Source organism: Doryrhamphus excisus, chromosome 2 (genome assembly GCF_030265055.1).
Source record: "Doryrhamphus excisus isolate RoL2022-K1 chromosome 2, RoL_Dexc_1.0, whole genome shotgun sequence".
Taxonomy (NCBI): domain Eukaryota; kingdom Metazoa; phylum Chordata; class Actinopteri; order Syngnathiformes; family Syngnathidae; genus Doryrhamphus; species Doryrhamphus excisus.
Genome location: NC_080467.1, coordinates 16,507,405 through 16,521,991, shown reverse-complemented (window position 1 = coordinate 16,521,991; position 14,587 = coordinate 16,507,405). Strand labels below are relative to the sequence as shown.

At 44.6% G+C, this 14,587-nt stretch overlaps 1 protein-coding gene across 1 annotated transcript in view; it reads right to left on the bottom strand.

The window, feature by feature from the left end:
* Positions 1–14,587, bottom strand: part of cacna1bb (calcium channel, voltage-dependent, N type, alpha 1B subunit, b) — a 177,306-nt gene that overhangs the window by 13,495 nt on the left and 149,224 nt on the right. The window contains exons 43-50 of the mRNA XM_058052322.1: positions 14,215–14,311; positions 10,679–10,784; positions 10,470–10,577; positions 6,503–6,612; positions 6,184–6,356; positions 4,738–4,867; positions 4,525–4,638; positions 2,181–2,219 (exon numbers count right to left, since the gene is read on the bottom strand). Of these exons, the coding sequence (XP_057908305.1) occupies positions 2,181–2,219; positions 4,525–4,638; positions 4,738–4,867; positions 6,184–6,356; positions 6,503–6,612; positions 10,470–10,577; positions 10,679–10,784; positions 14,215–14,311 (877 nt within the window). The remainder of the gene's footprint in view (positions 1–2,180; positions 2,220–4,524; positions 4,639–4,737; positions 4,868–6,183; positions 6,357–6,502; positions 6,613–10,469; positions 10,578–10,678; positions 10,785–14,214; positions 14,312–14,587) is intronic.

Genomic DNA, 14,587 nt, shown 5'->3' with positions numbered 1-14,587 from the left:
TGGAGTCGCCAATTAACCTAGCATGTATTTGGAGTGTGGGAGGAAGCCGGAATACCCGGAGAAAACCCACGCATGCACGGGGAGAACTACACACAGAGATGGCCAAGGGTGGAATTGAACTTGGGTCTCCTAGCCTGCGCGCTAACCGCTTGTCCGCCGTGCAACCCATGTTGGATAATTGTTAGAGGATAATTTTTAGAAACAGTGTCACTGAGGAAAAGACAAGAAGCAGAACTAGAGTTAGCAGAGATGAGGATGATGAGGTTCTCATTGGGAGTGACCAGGATGGATAGGATCAGGAACAAGTACATCAGAGGGACATTACATGTTAGAGGCCTTGGAGATAAAGTCAGAGAGGCCAGGCTGAGATGGTTCGAGATAGTGAATATATTGGTAGAAGGATGTTGCCAGGTAGGAGGCGTAGAGGAAGACCAAAGAGGAAGTTTATGGATGTAGTGAAGGAGGACATGAGGGTAGTTGGTGTGAGAGAGACAGATGCAGAAGACAGGGTTGGATGGAGGAGATTGATTTGCTGTGGGGACCCCTGAAGGGAAAAGCCCAAAGAGAAAGAAGAAGAAGAAGGATAGATTTAGCCAGAATGTGAAATGAGCTGCATCTTTTGGCGTTGGAATGGTTTTCAATCCATTGAGAAATGAGGAAATATGAAGAATTGTAAAGTTCGTGTTGTTTTATTGTGTAAAATCTGGGATTTTTATGTCCTGTATGAGTTGAATGTTTTGATGAGAGAATAATTTGAATGGGATGAGAAATATGAAAATACTAAGATTTTTCAAGTTCAAAGAGAATATGCGCTCTGGAAAATGTGAAATGAAGGAAAAAGTAGGGATTCTTGAAGGCGCTGAATGTGAGTCAGAGTATGTATGGTTTGGATTGGTTGAGGAATGGTAAAATATTATTGACTTCAGTGGGGAGTTGTGCTGTAAAAAATGTGGATTTTGAAAAATTGTTAGCCCTGTGATTGGCTGGCGACCAGTCCAGGGTGTACCCTGCCTCTCGCCCGAAGGCAGCTGGGATAAGCTCCAGCACCCCTATGACTCTTGTGAGGATAAGCGGTAGAAAATGAATGAATGAATGAATGAATGAATGAATGAAAAACCATTAGCCTGAATGGGCTGAATGTTGGAATGGTTTAGATGAGTTGAGTCATGTGGAAGTGGTAAAAATTCTCCAATTCAAGGGGAATTTGTGTTATGAAAAATGTGAACGTGAAGCAAAAGTGTGAATTTTTGGAACTTTGGAAATAGTTAGAATTAGTTTGCTAGTCCATTTATCATGGATATTGTGAATGTTGAAATATTTGAATGAAATATGGCAGTACCAGACTATAAATCACACTTTTTTCCGACTTTGTCTGGTCCTGCGACTTACAGGTGAAAATATATACTACAGTATAACATTTAACATGCGCTACCTTTAAGTTCATGAGGGGTGGTGGTTGTTTTGTTGACAAAACCTATTCTCATTGAGTTGAGTTTGTGACGCAGTTCAGGACTCCAATTGAATGATAACATAGCATACGGATGCTTTTTCTTCCAGAATACTTTCTAATACGCTTCTGCCTGGGTGTCTGTAAGTAATGTGAAAATACTATTATAGGATATCAGTGTGGCTTGAAAACCGGTCACATAAACCTTGAATTGTTTTTTCAGTTGAATGTGTTTCTAGACCACAGTACAACCAGTAGATACACTAAAGCACCACAATAGTACAACACAGAAAAAAACAAAAACAAACATCTCAGTTATTGTATCACGTCTTAAAATCTTACTTCTTCCATAAAAATCAATGGATCGAATACAATAACTGATTTGGTATGTTTTTGCACAACAGAAGAACAAGGTCAACTGTTATTTCCAAGCAGGAAAGTAGAAAGACTGTCCTTTGTTTTCACTCAAGGTACACGGTACATTACATTCTACTAGTACACTACACACAGTTTTAAAGAGTACTACTATAACAGATAGCGGCTGAAAAGCTTGGTGGATAATGCACATTTCTGCATGTATGCAATATGTATGCAATACTGCCCAATACAGCACAGCGAGGTCGCAAAACCCTGCACTGAGATGACAAAAGCTCACAAAGACACAAAGACAGACGTTGGAGAGGAGGACGAGGAAGGAGAAGAACAAAGAGGTGGCACAACAGGTGGTACATACTGCCAGGTGGGTCCCAGGGGCGTGGCGAGAGTGGCTCCGCTATCAGACAGCACACACAAGAGGGAGGTGGGCAAAATATTAGCAATGGCCATCCAAATAAGGAGAAAGCGACGACAGAAAAGGAGAGCAGACACCGGCGAAGTTCAAGGTTGGCAGTCGGCCATCGTTTTTTTCCTTTCACATACAATGGAACCCGTTTAAGTCGAATCATAAAGTCGAATTATGACTAAAAAGCTGATGTTATGTTGACATGTGTTGTACTATTATTAACACTAATCAACTTGTAACAAAGCACATGGGTTGTTTATGTCGAAAACCGCTTATGTCGACACCAGTCAGCCAATCCGAGGGATGTCCACTTCAGCGGGTTCCACCGTATTCCATTTCATAAAGCTATATTGTACAAATACCTGCCACAGCGTTTCACATGATTAAAATACACAAATGTTAGACCTGGTTACATGTTCATGCATTACCATGATAATAGCAACATATTTGTAAAATTTGGGCGAAATTCCACCCTTCTGGTGCTAAACGATAGAAAAAACGATGCAAAGGAGTATTCAATTATCACATTTTTTTTCTTATAATGTATAATGCCAACCTTCCCTTCAAAAGAGACACAAAAAGCAGCATAAACACAAGAACAGCACATGTGAGGGGATGCAGGGAGAGCAGGGAGTGAGACACACACAAAACATATTCAGGTGTATTCAATGGAACAAAAAATTAACCACAATTTTAAAAAAAAATGGATGTGTGGACTGAAAATGAGAAATAAGAAAATGTATTATCTGTTGTTTGCAAATCTTACATTATAGATTAGAGTGGAGAATTATTGTTACAGTGGATCCCCGCACCTCTGCAGTTTAGCATTTATAGATTTTTGATCATAAAAATATTTATGTTTTTCTTCTCTGAAAACAGGTCATGTCCATAGATGGGAACAACGGCGTTTAAATAAACGGCGTTACTAACGCTGTTACTTTTTTCAGTAACGGGTAATCTAACTAATCACTGCAGCGCAGTGAGAGTGTTGCAGAGTGACAAGAGAGGAGGCGAGATAACCAATAAGCAATGAGGATTGGCTCAGGTTTAATAAGATTGCGTCTTCAGCCAATCAGAGAACTTGTGGGTGGGCGGGTGTTTAGAGCACATAACCAGTGAGGATTGGCTAAGGTTTAGTAAGATTGCGTTTTCAGCCAATCAGAGAACCTGGGTGGGCGGGTGTTTAGAGCACATAACCAATGAGGATTGGCTAAGGTTTAGCGAGATTGCGTTTTCAGCCAATCAGAGAACTTAAATGGGCGGGTGTTTCGAGCACAAAACCAATGAGGATTGGCTAAGGTTTAGTAAGATTGCGTTTTCAGCCAATCAGAGAACTTGGGTGGGCGGGTGTTTAGAGCACATCTGAAGTGCCGGTAGTAGATACAACATGGCGAGAGATGTGGAGTGAGGTGAGGAGGACTCTAGTGAGAAGACAAACGTTTGCCAAAGGGAAGTACATACACTACTTTACCCTCGTCGAGGTCAAAGGTAAAAATGTACACGTCGAATGTCCCCGAAAAAAATCTTTGTCCATGTCTTGTGTAAGGAACCTAAATCAACTCAACGTGCGATGGGGGGGGGGGGGGGGGGGGGAGGTAGTTAGCAGGCATGAGTAATGCAATAGTTACTTTTACTGGTAACTAGTTACTTTTGTAGCGGAGTAACTCAGTACTTTTTTTGAGCAGTAACTCATTTTTAAAGTAATGTGCCCAACACTGGTCATGTCTTTTATGCTTCACAGATAATGTATTGTCATTAAGCGCTGAGATTTCACTTTACTTGGTGGTCCTTGAACGCACCATAGTTGTGTATGGCTCTGGAAGCTCTAGCTTCGGCAGTAATGAATCGTCTTACATTCATTTGTGTTGAGTATGTACACATGTCATACTTTTGATGGGTCTCAATAAGGTACAGCGGTTACTGAGGAACTAATGAGTAGTGTTTAGGGTTCAGGTCTGGATATTTAGGTCTGGATTGCGTCAGGAGTGTAGAGAAGAGAGAAAGGAGGGGTCTCTGGAGCTGAATCTACAGTAATCTGATAATCTGATGTTGATCTGAAATGGACGTCAAGCTAACAGGAGGGTTGGTGGGGTGTTATAATTAGCCATTAGACATAGGTGTGTCAATTATTTTGGGTTTTTTCACCAGCTTACATAAATCGAACAGTCAATGCAATTCCTTCATCGAATTAAAAGTAACTAAGATCCACGCTGTCTACTTTTTGCATCTGGCATTATCAATATAAAAAGTTGAAAGCAAATAAAAGACAAGACATTGTGAATATTGAAGCGCTTACGTAGAACTCAGCATTAAGTCGAGGCAGAGACGTTGCTCTGCCTTGACCTTCCAATCCACGATGTCCCTCTGTGTCTGAGATGTTCTCCTCAACTGGCTTCATCTCAACAGCTTCCTAGAAACACAGCATACACAACGCCAATTCCTGATGCATCTTATGGAAAGACAATAGTTAATTGTTTTATCTTGTGGGGGTGAGAGTGTGTGTATGAACCTGAGGCCTTATGGAACACGGCACATCTTCTGACTGTCCTCGCTGGAGTTTCCTGCGACCTTTCGCTCTCAGTGCTGCCTGAGAAACGTCACCAGACTGGGAATGTTTTATGGAACTTCTCTGGTCAAGTCTGTGCAGAAAAACAGCTCAGCTCAGCTAATTTGGAAAGTGAAGGCAAATGGCTCGATGCTCTTTGTCAGGGTTGAGGGCATGATGTGTAAGTGTGGTGTCACCCACACCGTCACACAAAGTGACGCTCTTATGTGACTTTATTCTGACCTGAACACATCAATGACCCTTGCCCCTTGCGCATGACCCTTTGAATCAAATTAGTTCATTCATTTTGATCCTCACGAGGAGCCTATCCCAGCTGTCTTCTGGCGAGAGGCGGTGTACACCCTGGCACCTAGCATGTTGGTGGTGGTAGTGTAATGGTCTGTGGCTTTTCTGGAAGAAAATCCTCACGAGGGTGGTGGGCATGTGAGAATTTTTTTACATTTTTTGAATATTTAATTTTTATTTTTTAATTTTAAATTTTTTTAAAATGTAATTTACAGATTCAATTGTGTTTTTTTCGAATATAGGAACCCGATCACCTAGCCCTAAATTTTCCTCACCCACTTATTAAATATTCACTAGGGTCGTGGGGGGTGCTGGAGCCTATCCCAGCTGTCTTCTGTCAAGAGGCGGTGTACACCCTGGCACCTAGCATGTTGGTGGTGGTAGTGTGATGGTCTGTGGCGTTTCTGGAAGAAAATCCTCACGAGGGTGGTGGGCATGTGAGAACTTTTTAAATTTTTTGAATATTTAATTTTTATTTTTTTTTATTGAATTTACAGATTCAATTGTGTTTTTTTTTCGAATATAGGAACCCGATCACCTAGCCCTAAATTTTCCTCACCCACTTATTAAACATTCACTAGGGTCGTGGGGGTGCTGGAGCCTATCCCAGCTGTCTTCTGTCGAGAGGCGGGGTACACCCTGGACTAGTGGCCAGCCAATCACAGGGCACATATAGACAAACAACCATTCACACTCACATTCATACCTATGGACAATTTGGAGTCGGCAATTAACCTAGCATGTTTTTTTGGAATGTGGGAGGAAACCGGAGTACCCGGAGAAAACCCACGCATGCAAACTCCACACAGAGATGGCAGAGGGTGAAATCGAACTTGGGTCTCCTTGCTGTGAGGCATGTGCACTAACCACTTTACGCCGTGCTGCCTAATCAAATTATTTTTCCACAAAAACATTCTGTCAAGTCATCTTATTCTTTTCCTATATTTCCCTACCAACACAAATACCCGTTTAGGTCCTAAATCTGCGATCAGAGGTTTAAACCTGAATAATGTATCTCAACTCCTGTTGCGTCCCTAGAGATTTGACCGTGATATAAATTACGTGGGAAAAAAAACTCTAAATATTGTGCTGTAAAGCACTCACATTGTGTCCTTGCTAACAGAGATGGTCGTGGATGTAAGAGGTGGCAGAGGTGACGTCTTTGGCTCTGATTCAGGTTGCAAAGGCCGCAGCTGTTTGGGACTGGGCATGGGGGGTTCTACTTCCTGTTTGTGACCAAGTGGAAGTATAGAAGGGAACAACGCCCCGAGTTTACTCTGCAAAGACAAGCCACAGCAGTTATCAACATGAAAGTCAATTTAATATAACATTTATATGACACCTATATTTGCGTCTTAAAATAAATTGAAACTAAACACAACAACTCCAACTCCTGCAAAGTTCACTGAAGTCATTAACGTACCTGAGGTCCACCTGAAGGATTCTGCTGCTGGAGTCTCTTGGCACGATTCTGTTTGTAATAATCAAAGATCATATGAGCTGCATACACTTTCCCCACCGTCAGTTCATTGTCTGGAATCAAGCAGAGAGATGCATTTCCTTTACTGGTGCACTAGATGATGCCAGAGTGATGTAAGAATAACCATAAAAAGGTAGAATCTTAAAACCTGTTTCCATATTTACAGTGGAAACCAGAAGTTTAATTAGACTCTAAAATGATTTGTATTTGTCACTAGCTGAAATAAATCAGACTGAACTTGTGCTGCAATTATGAGAGAGAATATTTTAAGGTGGTGGCACGGTGGTCGAGTGGTTAGCGCGCAGACTTCAAAGCTAGGAGACCAGGGTTCAATTCCACCCTCGGCCATCTCTGTGTGGAGTTTGCATGTTCTCCCTGTGCATGCGTGGGTTTTCTCCGGGTACTCCGGTTTCCTCCCACATTCCAAAAACATGCTAGGTTAATTGGCCACTCCAAATTGTCCATAGGTATGAATGGACAATTTGGAGTGGCCAATTAACCTAGCATCCATAGGTATGAATGGACAATTTGGAGTCCTAGTATGTTTTTGGAATGTGAGAGGAAACATGCAAACTCCACACAGAGAATTGGTTGGAATTGAACTCGGATTTCCTTGCTGTGAGGCCTGCATGCTAACCACTCTCCACCGTGCAGCTCATATAAATATTCATTCATTCATTTTCTACCGCTTTTTCCTCATGAGGGTCGCGAGGGGTGCTGGAGCCTATCCCAGCTGTCTTCGGGCGAGAGGCGGGGTACACCCTGGACTGGTGGCCAGCCAATCACAGGGCACATATAGACTTTTTTTTTTTTTGTGTCCCGTCCAGCCATTGGGGCAGATAGTATTGTTGATCTAAATGCCCTTACATGCTAGACAGATTTGCTCTGTGTCAGGAAAGGTGTTGGCTACAACTTCCCTGTACCATGAAATTTTATTTGCCGTTATTTTATGTTTTTGTTATGCCATTTGGAGCGACTGGACTGGAGCAAGAAGAAGAACAGAAAAGAAGAAGAGAGAAGAGAAAGGTGGGGGGGGGGGGACAGTAGAGGGAGAGACAAAAACAGCAGCAACAAGAATTCCCAAAACAACAACAGTGACCAACAGAACAGTTAAATGTCAATGATGGCTAAGGGTCACACTGGAGATGATATCAGTGAAATGAAACAGTCCAACTTACCAGTAGTAATAGTAACGATGAAGACATGACCCATGATAGTAAACACAATTGCAACCATACAGTTACAGTAATTAAAATCTCACTGCTTGACATCATTATTACTGTAATAATAGCATACAAATACTATATAAACATCAGGGATAAGATAGTAGATTGTATAGAGAAGCACCCATGTGCTGTGAGTGCCCATATGGAGGTGTGTTGTGTATGTGAATGCGAGTATGTGAATGTGTAATTGTCACTGAGAATGACAAAAGGAGAGAGACTGCCTTCTACCACCCAGCAACCCCGCCCCGCGCAGCCAGGTCAAGCCCCCACCGCCAGAGATCCTCCGGCCCCGTGGGGGTGGGCAAGGCCAGGGCCGACTCCCCAAGACCCACCCCCGAAGCAACTCCCCGAAGAGACCAGCAAGAGGCCATGGAAGAGCAATCCCAACCGGCAACAGGGCGCCAGCAGGCCGGAGGAGAGCCGCACCCCCGAGACCAGTGGGAGACCATACCCCACAAGGGCAGAAGGGCATCGAAGGCCACACACCCGTGGGCACAGGGGCGCCCCCGCCGGCCGGAAGGGAGCCCGCCCACGGCCGGAGGCACCGCCTCCCGCCCCCCACACACCCCCAGGAAGCAGAACCAGGTCCGCCCCAGGTAACCCCAGGCCTGACCACCGACATAGGACCGCCCCGGCCAGGACAGAAGAGGCCCGGGCACACTGCCCCATGGAGGACCGGGCGGTAGAGATGGAACGCCCTACGCCAGACCCCCGCAGAGCCCCACCCCCGTATATCCATATGGCCATATACCCACATACACACCCACACACACATATACATATATATATATATACGTATATATAATTATATAATTATAATAAAACTAATCATTATTTATCTAAATATTTAAAACAATAAATACATAAAATAAACTCAAACACATGCACACCCCATCCACTCAATACACACACATGCAAGCACATGCTGTGGACGTCCCCGGGTGGGGCGTCCGGGGCATCACAGGGCGGGGGACCCAGGGGTCCCAGACCCACAACCAGGCCCCGAGCCCAGGGAGGTGCGGACCGCCAAGGCATAGCACCCCCAGACTCCCCTCGACCACGGCATCAGGGCTACGGCAGTGTGGCAGACAAAGGAGCGGGTGAGGGGAGGAGGCCCACACATGAGCAGCGGAGGGGGCGAGCAGGCGAGTGGTGAGGCGCTCCACTGCGCCGGCCGACACCCGCCGGGCAGCTCACCCCCATGAGGGAGAGCCATAGCTCCAAGTCACGGGGAGGCCGAGCACCAGAGCCGGGGAGTTAAGACCAGCGCAAGGCCACCGACGGACCCCACCATCCACCGGGAGGGCCAGCCCCCCCCCGCCCCCAGAACCAGCAGCGCTCCACCCACGTACCGGAGAACCATCCCCGACGAGCCCTAAGGCAAGACTGGGGAAGGGCAAAGACAGGGACAGCGATGCGGCAGAGCATAGGACCAGTGGCAGCAGACACCCAAACGCCCGGAAGAGCACCGCCCCCCCAGCAGGCCCCACCCCGAGGAGCATGCTCCCCATCCCCACACGCCACCCAGGCCCCCGTCCCCATGAGCAGGATCAGGCCCCCTCCCAACACACAGCCCGGTCCCCGCAGCAGCCACCACGGCGCAACAACCCCAAGCCACCACCGTAGACTTCCGGCCCCCAGCAGCGCGGACCCCACCGCCTGGAGGTCGGTGAACGCCCCCCCAAGGGCACGTTGGCGCCCGCGACCCAGGACAGACCCAGGGAGGTAGCGCCAACCATGACACCAGGGCAAGCCCCGGCGTCAGCTGGTTCCAGCGGGACCCCCAGGAAGGCCAGGCAGACCAGACCAAAATATCCTGCAGCCCAGGGCACCCCGAGCAAGCCGCCAAGCCCCAGCAGCCAGCGGGCCAACCGCGGGGGCAGGCAGTAGGCACTCCGGTCCAGCCCGCTACACCTGTGTGTGTGAAGATGGTATTGTGTAGATTGTGCAATTAAAAATAGGCCTGCCCCATAGGGCTGACCTATGTGTGTGGTGTATGTGTATGTGTGTGTGTGTGTGTGTGTGTGTGTGGAGGGAAGCTGAGCAATGGTGGGTCCCATGCCTGCCCAGATCCCCCCCAGAACTGACTGTCTAAGGTGCGGTTAAAATTGAAGGGTGACCAAGCCAGAGGAATGCCGAGGACAAAAGGGCATCCGCAAGGAAACCCTTCGCCCCCGGCAAAACCAGTTGCAGGCCACCCCCCAAAGTCCTACATGTATGTGAGGTGGTGCAGTGCAGCAGGGAGGATCGGGGCCCCACACACGCCCACCACGCACTACCGCCCAACCGAGCCGGGCAAGCCAGCCGCCCGGAGCAAGCCCTGGGCCACAGGACCAACCGCCCCACCAGGGCACATATAGACAAACAACCATTCACACTCACATTCATACCTATGGACAATTTGGAGTGGCCAATTAGCCTAGCATGTTTTTGGAATGTGGGAGGAAACCGGAGTACCCGGAGAAAACCCACACATGCACGGGGAGAACATGCAAACTCCACACAGAGATGGCCGAGGGGGGAATTGAACCCTGGTCTCCTAGCTGTGAGGTCTGCGCGCTAACCATTATTCTCTCTCATATTTGCTTAATTTAATAAATAATTTGGGTAATCCTAACACACCCAAAATAGACATTTAGCCTGATTTAATTTTAGATTGCACCCTATACAGAACTTGGTATTACATTTATGTGGGGTCACCAGGAGGTCAATAGACTTCTGTGACAGGTTGGGCCAGACTCGGTTGAGCTCTCTCTTCAGGTCAATATCACACAGATGTTGTGCCAAAACCCCTGCGGAGGAGCACACATGCATTCCACATCATTATTATCAATTCTTCACATAAAGATCAGCACAATTATTCCTGCTGCAAATAAAGACTGGATTGTCTCACCGGACGCCAGCTTGATCTCCAGGGCTGTGCGGATCAGGGCCATGAGCGTGGAGGTGAAATGTACCGTGTTGTCGTCTGCAATAGGCATGTTCATCCTTACCAAACGCTAAGAATAGAAAAAGGAAAAAAATAGAAACAATCACCATTTGACTGACTGTAGAGACTGGAATCACAGAGTATTTGACAATCCATTTTCTATGGTGCTGGTGTGACAGTCTTAAAACATGGACTCCCAGATCCAGAATCTAAACTGAAGAGCCTTTCTTTACTGAAGACCCAATGTTCTGCAAGACTTGGCAAATATTTCCAGGTCCTAGCCCTTTTAAGCTAACATATAAATAACCCAGAGTCGTGCAAAAACATTATAATGTGTAATAATGTACTGACACCATGTATCAACCGTTCAGTGATCAGCATCAATGCATGACTCCATTTGACCAATGGTGCATCTCATTCAGTCATGCATGCATCCATCAGTACACTACACATTCACGGTGAAGCAGGCAAGGGACACATGCATGTCCAAATGCACAACCCAGTAGCATTGGAAACAATTGCAAAAGGAAAAAAGAACAATGACAGCGATGAAGCGAAAAAGACAGGAAGATGTTAAAAGTCCCCACAGAGGGAGAGCAGAGAAGACACAAAATTTGTAAAAGATGGAGTCATCTGGAAAGGGGAACATGCGTACACCGTAAGCTTTGCTCTTAGGAACAAAACAACAATATCCAACATTGGCGACATTATTTTATATCGATATTCTTCATGTTAATGTTGTTCTCATAATTATGAGAATCCAGGTACATTGGAAACATAGTCAAGGAAGTGCCTTTTTATAACGGATAAAATCCGATTTACGCATATACCGGATATAAATCCGATATATGTGTAAAACGGACATTTTCCGGTATAGGCATATAACGGATTTCGCTTATATCGGACAAAACCAGTGGGAACAATTGAATCCGATATATCCGAGGTTTACTGTACTAAAGTGGAACCGGTTTAAGTTGATGCCTCTCAGACGGCCTGACTGACATCAATGTAGGCCTAATATCTGATCAACCTCCATGTGCAATATTAAGGGCTCTAAATGCAATATACTAAGTTCTATGTGAAGTATTTCCATAATGCCTCATATTAACTCTCTAGCAAGATCTCATAGTGTATAGACTGGTTATATATCTCATCTCGTTTCATATTATCTGCATACTGTATTTGTATATAACTCTGGGAAAAACTGTTGATTTTTGTTAATACTTGGATTGTTTATATTGTTTATTTTTCTATATTGTGTATTTTGTACTGCTTAACTGACACTGTACTCTGCTGTGCAATACAAATTTCCCCACTGAGGGACGAATAAAGGCATATCTTAATCTTAATCTAAGCAGTTGTTGACAAAATTTGAACGTAATTTGCTTTCGATATCCTCCACATGCACGAGGAGTCTGTACCTAGTCACAACCGGAGACATAATAACTATTGTTAAACTATGATTGACATCTGTGGTATAATTGACTTTTTGTAATATGGACAGTTTATAGCAGGGGTCACCAACCTTTTTGAGGCCGAGGGCTACTTTGGGCACGGATCACTTTTTAGTAATCAGAACAAAAGGAATAGTAGTAGTAACACTATGTGAAGCGACTGCTCACATATCAATGTTAATTATTTTCCACAATAATGGTAACAAAAACATATTTTTTTTAACAAGAAACAATTATTTATGTGCTCACATATTTGAAAGTCAGAGGGAACACCTTTCTGTGATTTTTTTCACCTGCCTAGTGAAAAAAGTCCTTTGTTTGTCCAAAGCTGCCTTTAACAAACAGGCCTTTTTCCGTCCTTAATGCGCTGCCGGGTGGGTAGCTCGAAATTGAAGCTTTTGTGACAAGTTTTGAAGTGCAACAGTCGTCCCGCAAATAAGACACATACATTTTTCTTCAAAATACGTAAAGAAAAATTCTTCCTCCCAATCACTGTGGAAAATGTAAGTCCTTTTTCGCTTTTCTGCCATGTTTTGGGGGACTAAACTGCACGAGTAAGCTAACTCCTCATCACCGCTGCACTATATCAGAAAAGAGTAAGAGTGTGTTATAAAATATATTTGTTTTAATTTTTGATGTTATAAAACGATTTAAAAAAAATACATTAACGTAAGCAATTCTGATTCAAAATTTAAAGCACAAAATAATGAGAATTTGTGACCAGTGCTATTTTTAGAAGATGCCTCACGGCGCCTTAAGTGGTCCACGCGCCCGCGGGCACAGCGTTGGTGACCCCTGGTTTCTAGGATTACCCTGGACTAGGACATGCTGCTAATTTCTACAGATTTGCAGCTGTTTTGAGTATTACACCGCTAGAGGGCGGTGTCACTCCACAATTGAGTATTCATTACAGACACAGTATATAATAATTATCAAGATCATCAGAAAATGTTAACTGTTCTTCATTTTTTAATTTTTAATGTTTATTTATATACCCACTTCATACATGTTATAACATAAAATGTGAAAAACTAACTGGAAATCAGGAATTATTGGCATAATGAACCATGTGTATATGGTTCAGAAAAGGGAAATTTGGGGGCTGCAATGTCACTGACATTGTCATTGACAGGTATGCTTAATGAGTTGGTTGACATTTATAGGTTATCACATGGTTTGTCTGTTATCAGGCCCAGTATCATGCCCCCGCGTGCCAGTATCAGCCCGAGACCGAAGGTCTATTATCACATACTATTTAATCATGAGCTTATTATCATGTACTATTTAATCAAAAGACCATTTTGTTTCCAGAAAATGTTCAGTTTATTACATGTATTATATCTAAACATCTAAACACAATAATTGCAAAAATATTTCAACAATTTTATCAACAGTCTTATCTTATCAATGTCTGACAATTAAAGTTCCATTAATCAAGTTTGGGTTTTTTGGTGACTGGAGAAGCACTGGGCACTAAGCACTCGTGTGCTGTTCTCTGATTGGTTGTTTCACGGGCACGATACCAGAGCAGCGCGCTCTGAGTGGACAGCTACGGGGGCTGATACTGGACATGGTTAAACTCTATATTTTATCAGTATCACTGCCCTGGGCTTTGACACAGTATCATTTCGGCCTTTTCCCGTATCATTCATGGGCGGTTTCTAGGGTACAGGGCCAATTAATACTGTAGTATGTGATAAAAAAAACGGGATCGACTTAAATGGGTTCCATTGTTTTGGCTAACCGGGTCTTGCGTACTTCAGGCCACCTGGGACTGATGGGTATTACTATCAAAGAGTCCAAAAATGCAAAAAAAAAAGTTACTAGCAAGTAACTTTTTCATTTAACAGCATTACTGAAGTCCAAGTGAATATAGTTAGATCACAAACCCTCACAGAGCATGACAGTGCCACGGGGGCCTTCCAAAAAACTCAACAGACGTCAGCAGCCCAGAAGATTGTGACTGTGACACACTGACAGCAGCTGGATGGTGTTTGACAGTTGAAAGCAGACGCAAGGGAAAGATGAGTGCGGGTGAGATTCTACCTTATAGGCGATGCGGGGCGGGCATTTCTTTCCCAAACCTAGAGGCGGGGACATGTCTCGAAGCATCTCGTACATATCGCGATATGGCATGCGGCCGCTTTCCGCAGAGATGAGGATAGTAGGAAGCCACGGAGGAAGGAATGGAGATTTCCCGTGGGTGACATGGTGTGGGGAAAGAAAGGGGGTTGGGAAGTTTTCATCCATAAAACAAAACAAAAAATGGCAAGGAAAAGGGAGGAGGGGAAAGAGAGGGGAACACAGAAATCCTTGTTAATAAGATTTCCAGGATATCATGATGTGGAATCCAAGTCGGATTTAAGGAATCCAGAGATGGATGTTAGGGAGGAAGCTCTGTCGAACCACCTGTACGGAA